General features: G+C 57.7%; 1 protein-coding gene across 1 annotated transcript in view; it reads left to right on the top strand.

Annotated features, from left to right (window-relative positions):
• CSPG4 (chondroitin sulfate proteoglycan 4) overlaps nt 1-6,317 on the top strand; it is a gene marked incomplete at its 5' end in the record, with an annotated part of 13,773 nt that overhangs the window by 54 nt on the left and 7,402 nt on the right. Inside the window, 4 exon segments of the mRNA XM_031055920.1 lie at nt 1-107; nt 1,397-4,975; nt 5,269-5,748; nt 6,133-6,309. The exon segment at nt 1-107 is cut by the window's left edge and continues 12 nt beyond it. Coding sequence (XP_030911780.1) covers nt 1-107; nt 1,397-4,975; nt 5,269-5,748; nt 6,133-6,309 — 4,343 coding nt within the window.

Raw genomic sequence — 6,317 nt, forward strand, 5'->3', positions numbered from 1 at the left:
GGCGGCTGGGGCTGCAGCTGCTCACCAGCCAGGGGAACGGGCTGCTCTTCCTGGCTGCCGGCCAGCCCGACCACCTCCTGCTCCAGCTGCAAGCCGGCCGCCTGCAGGTCAGCACCCCTCCTCTCCCTGGGCTGGGAGCTCTGCCATGGCTTGAAGTGTAGATATATGGGAGTGTGGTTTCACAGAATCACAGAATAATGAGGTTGGAAGAGACCTCTAAGATCATCGAGTCCAACCCATGCCCTAACACCTCAACTAGACTACAGCACCAAGTGCCATGGCCAGTCTTTTTTTAAACACATCCAGAGATGGTGATTCTACCACCTCCTTGGTAGAAATTTTTTTATTATTCTTTTGGTGAATTTTTTTTTCCTAACATCCAACCTATACCTTCCTGATGTAGCTTGAGACTGTGTCCTCCTCACTTCGTCCAGTGAGAGGATGAAGGGGCAGCTCAGCTGCCAGGACCCCTGACAGGGAGCTCCAAGAGGAGAGTGGACACAGTCTTGGAAGATTTGGTTAAATACAGAGAACCAGGCTCCATCTGGGGAAGCTGCTCACCCACTGCCTGGGTGATGCTGGGGGTGGTCATGGGGACACCCCAACACAGGGACACCCCGACACTGGCACCCTGTGTGCATTGCGTGGTCAGACACGGTGCACAGCACCCTCAGGTGTGAGGAGGTGAGACACAGAGGATCCAGGGAAAAAAAGAGATCTCCCTTGTCCCAACTGGAACATGGGAAGCAATCAAGACAGAGCAATAAAATTCCCTGTTGTGGTTATGGTGTTGGCATCCACCATGAAGTAAAAAGAGCAGGGAGCATCTGAGGCACACATCCTGCCTCTCCTGCAGCCTGGGCTGGGCTACCAACCACATTAAACCAAAGCAAAAGAGCAAGAGAGGCACTGGCCAGAGGTGTCCCTAATGCAGGCCATGTGTCTCACCAGCTAACCCTCTACTTAGGCAGGCTCCAGGCTGCTGCCCACGAGGAGCAAAGCCTGCTATTTCCCCTGCCAGTTCCCAGGGAAAGGCTGGAAGCAGCTCAGCTTGCAAGGATGGAGGGCAGTGGGCAAGACAGGGCAGGGAAGGAGGAGCCAGCATCTGGCAGGGCTGCTCTGTGAGGGGAGAGGAAAAGCCCAGCTGTGGGACTGGGAGATGGAGGACCCCAGCCCTGAGACTAGGGTTTGCTAAGAATGAGTGCAAAAGGGGAGAAATTCAGAGAGCAGGATGAAGAGGGCAGGCCCATGGGGAGGATGAAGGAGGAGCACATCGAGAGGTGGAGTGAACCAAGGGACCAAAACCCTGCGAACACCTGGGTGTGGGTCCATGCAGGTGCTACTGGAAGGTGGAGAGGTCCCGCTTGAGCTGAGGATTTTGTGTCTTTCCCTGCAGGCCAGGCTGCAGTTGGGCTTGGAGGAGGTGACCTTGCAGTCCCCAGCAGGGCTGCAGCTTGATAACCTGGCAGTGCACGACGTGGAGCTGCTGGTGGAAGATGGCAGGATGACACTGACCATCGATGGCCTCTTCAACAGCTCCGCAGACATCGCAGGGCCAGCAAGGGAGCTGGACATCCAGTACGGCCTCTATGCCGGTGGGACGGGCAGGCTGGACCTGCCATACCTTGCCCAGGCCAGCCCTCCCTTCAGGGGGTGCCTTCACTTGGTGACATTCAATGGCCTGGATGTCCTCTCCCATCTGTCTGCTGATGGCAGCTCCAAGACCTTCCACCATGTCCAGGAAGGGTGCAGCACACAGTTCTCTGCAGAGCCTGAGGACCCATTCGGGTTCCCAGGGCCACACTCCTACATTGCTTTCCCCACCTGGGACGCAAGGCAGGAAGCGACCATCGAGTTTGTGATAACGACGAGCATCACCCAGGCACCCCTCATCTACCACGCAGGGCTGGAGAATGACTTCTTCTACCTGGAGATCTCCAACGGGCGCCTGCGAGGGTTTGTGGAGAAGGGGAACGGCGTCATCGTCCTGCACAACAACGTCTTCATCAGCGACGAGCAGCAGCACTACGTCAAGGTCCACACGGACATCCACAAGTTTGAGATACTGATCGACTACTATGCTTCATCCACATCCAACCGGGGCATCAACAACTACCTGGACCTTCAGGGAAACCTCTTCATTGGAGGTATGGATGAAAAAGCTTTGCAGAGGCTGAGGGAGCACCATCTTTCTTTCATCTCGTTGTGGACCATGACCAACCACTCGTTTGTTGGCTGCTTGGAGGACCTCCGGATAAACCTGCAGAGGAGGAGCCTGCAGGATGCTGTGATCACAAAGGACATCACAGCAGGCTGTGGGAAGCAGGACCACTACTGGGACTATGAGGAGGTGTATGAGCAGGATGAGGCATCCACTTCCCCACCTCCAAATGGCTTTTCCGGAGCACCAGGCCTGGTGGTGGAAGCGTGCCAGCCCGACAGCAGCTTCCCACCCGCCTTTGCCAACATCAGCAGGCTGCTGCATGTCAGCCCCCTCATCGTCTCCGAAGGGGGCATGGCCTACCTGGAGTGGAAACACGCCCAGCCTACGGTAGACTTGAGCCTGGTCAACATCCGTCAGTCCCAAATCCTCTTCAGCATCACCAGTGACCCCAGGCACGGCCAGCTGGAGCTGGACATTCCCGGGTCCAGGAGCAGAAGGAAGTTCACCTTGTTAGACATTGTGAATCGGAAAGTCAGGTACATCCACGATGGCTCCGAAGGGCCCATGGACCAGCTGATGCTGGAGGTGACAGTGACCACCCAGCAAGGGGTCCCAGAGTGCCTGCGGCAGGGGCAGGTGTACCTGCTGCCCATCATGATCAACCCTGTCAACGATGCCCCACAGGTGATCTTCCCCCATGGGAACCACATGACAATCCTGAAGCACACACGGAAACACCTGACCACCGACATCCTGCAGGTCCTGGATGATGACTCGTCCTGCGATGACCTCGAATTCCAGCTGCACGGTCAGCAGATGGAGGAGGGCTACGTGGAGCTAGACTTCCACCCTGGAGTGCCCATTGAAGAGTTCTCCTGCAGGGACCTGGAAGCTGGCAATGTAGTCTATGTGCACCAGGGTGGGACAAACTTACAGCTCACCTTGCAGGTGAGTGATGGCGCTGTGCCAAGCCCCATTGCCACCCTGAGGATCCTGGCCATTGATCCTGAGATCCGCCTGCTCAATAACACCGGCCTCTCCCTCTCCCAAGGAGGGGCTGCACGCATCACCACAGCCAACCTGTCTGTGGAGACCAACGCCGTGGAACAACGGGTCTCCATCCTGTACATCCTCACAGAGCCTCTGAAATATGGTGAGGTCCAGAAGCAAGGGAGCATGGGAGGGGAATGGAAAAAAGTTGAGTCCTTCCACCAACAAGACCTGGAGCAAGGGCGCATCCAGTATTTTAGCACAGACCCGGAGCACCGTCTGGAAGACAGCGTGGAGGAGGTGAGATTCAAAGTTCAGGTGGGGCAGAAGGTCTTGCCAAACAACACCTTCCTCATAAGGATTAAAAGAGCCACCATTAAGATGAGGACCATGGCTCCCCTCCAGATGAAGAATAAGCGGCACAGAAATATCACCAGCAAGGAGCTGGAGGCAATGCTGGAAGATCCAAACTCTGCCCCAGTTCCCTTCCACTACATGATCATCCAGGCTCCCAAAAAGGGAAACCTGGAGCTACTTGGCAACAGGCTGACTGAAGGCTTTGGATTTACTGAAGAGGACCTGCAGGGCAACCACCTGAGCTACAGCGTGACCATCAGGAACTCCCAGCAAGCTGAGGACTTCTTCCAGTTCCGTGTCCACGCTGGTGAGCAGCACTCGCCCGTCTACACCTACAGAATCAGCATTGGTGGGGACCCCGATGCACCAAATTTGACCAATGTGCTCCTGACCGTGCCGGAAGGCGGGCAGGCCGTCATCTCCAAGGATCACTTGTTTGTGCAGAGCGTGAACAGCATGGACTACGTCTATGAGGTGATTGAGGGGCCAGCGCACGGCAGGCTGGCCTGGGCTGCGTCCCACGGCTGGGCCTCCCTGGAGGAGATCACCGAGTTCACCAACGACGACATCCTGCAGCGCCGGCTGCTGTACCAGCACGATGACTCCGAGACGCTGGAGGATGACATCCCCTTCGTGGCCGTCAGGCAGGGCGAGGGCAGCGCCGGGTCTGAGGCCGAGGAGGTGAGGGGCGTTTTCAGGGTCTCCATCCAGCCCGTCAATGACCACAGCCCTGTCCGGGCAGTGAACAGAGTCTTCAACGTGGTGCGCAACGGGCAGCACCTGCTGACCACTGACCACATCGCCTTCACTGACAAGGACTCTGGCTTCTCCGACGCGCAGCTGGTGCTGACCAGGAAGGACATCTTGTTTGGCAGCATTGTGTCTGTGGATGACAGACGCCACCAGGTCTATCGATTCACACAGGATGACTTGAGGAAGAAGAAGATCCTCTTTGTCCATTCCGGGGCTGACCGGGGCTGGATCCAGCTGCAGGTCTCAGATGGCCTCCACCAAACCACAGCCCTCCTGGAAGTGCAGGCATCTGACCCCTACATCAAAATAGTCAACAACACTGGTCTGGTCATCCACCAGGGCACCCGAGGGAGCATTGACTCCTCTGTCCTCAGCCTGGAAACCAACATGGACATCAGGTCAGATGAAGAGATACGGTTCCTAATAACCACCCCCCCAAGGTGGGGGACTGTGCTGAGAGGGGAGCAGCCAGTCATGGCCTTCTCCCAGAGGGACCTGCTGGCAGGAGACATCTCCTACCACCACAACGGGAGCAGGAACACCCGGGATGAGCTCCAGTTCACTGTAGAAGCAAATGAGGTGGCAGTGGAGGACACACTGGCCATCAGCGTGTTCTTGGACACCCACCCCAGCCCCCTGAGCATAGTTAACCACAAGGAGATCTATGTTTTCCAGGGGGAAGAATCTGGGATCAAGGAGGAGGACTTAATGGTGAGTATCCCCTTCTCTAGTCATTCCCCATGCCTGTATGACTTCCCTGGCCACCAAACCAGGATGGCCACCCATGGGACTCCATTTTACTCCCACCTGCTCAGAGCCAAGGCCTTTGTCTGGCTTTGCCCAGGGAGCAAAGAGAGAGGGCTTCAGGCATGGCCTCAGTAAGGTGGTTCTTGCAGTCCATCCCACAGCAAAGCTTTGAGGGATTGATTGCATAGCAGGTGGGCTATGGGGCAGCCTCAGTTACCAGCCCTCCCACTCATGTCTCATCTCCCCCACACTCCCAGGTGACCCATGAAGAGATACCTTCCCAAGACATAGTCTACCTGGTGAGCAGCCCCCCAGCCTCTGGCTTCCTGGCAATGCTTCAGCACAGCCAGGACATGAATGAGCAGCCCAGCCTGGACCCCATCCAGTCCTTCACCCAGGAGGACATCAACAATGGCAGAGTCCTCTACCTCCACTCCAAGCCCAACGTGGAGCGTGACCAGTTTGTCCTGGACATCACTGCCCGCGGTGCAGACCCTCTGGAGGGGGTGGTGGTCAGTCTGGTTGTGCTGCCCATCACCATCCCCTTGGACATCCACAACATCACAGTGCCAGAAGGTGGCTCTGCTGCCATCTCCTCGAGCATCCTCCGCATTCCCAACGCCCACTACCCAGCTCTCGGCCTGGAGTTCAGGGTGCTGGAGCCCCCCCGGTTTGGCTCCCTCCTGAGCAGCCAGCGGCCCGAGCAGGGCGGGCTGCACAGCTTCACCTGGAGCGAGGTACAGCACCCATGGCACCCACCTGCCCACCAGGCTGCTTTCCTGAGGGTTAGGGGAGAGCCCGGGGTGGTCTCCAGCCCCCAGCCACACTGGGAGGTTGGGGAAGGCTGCAGGAGTCCTCTCCCCACTGGAAGGGATGGAGGTATTTGGGGTGGTGGGTTTGCTCTGCAGCCCCAGATACGGGATAAGGGATACGGAGTGGGGATGCAGGCAGAGCACCCATGCTGGGCTCCAGGTCTGCTTCCCACAGAGAGCCCACAGGGTTATTACCCCTGAGCTTGTGGTGGGTTGCCATTATCCTCCCGGGACGGTTCAGGGTCACCTCCGCAGAGGGGCCGGTGGCCTGTGTCCTCCGTGGTGGATCACCTGGCCCTTGCCCCGCAGGTAGAGAACCAGCAGATCCAGTACAGGCAGGATGGTCGCCGATCCCTCAGTGACAGTTTCACCATCCTGGCCAACGCCTCCGAGGTATCCCGGCAGAGCCATGCCCGCACTCTGTTCATCACCATCCTGCCCCGCAGCACCAGGGCCCCGCGGCTGAAGGTCAACGCCGGTTTGCAGGTGAGGCT

This window comes from Geospiza fortis, unplaced genomic scaffold, assembly GCF_000277835.1.
Source record: "Geospiza fortis unplaced genomic scaffold, GeoFor_1.0 scaffold171, whole genome shotgun sequence".
In the NCBI taxonomy this organism is placed as follows: domain Eukaryota; kingdom Metazoa; phylum Chordata; class Aves; order Passeriformes; family Thraupidae; genus Geospiza; species Geospiza fortis.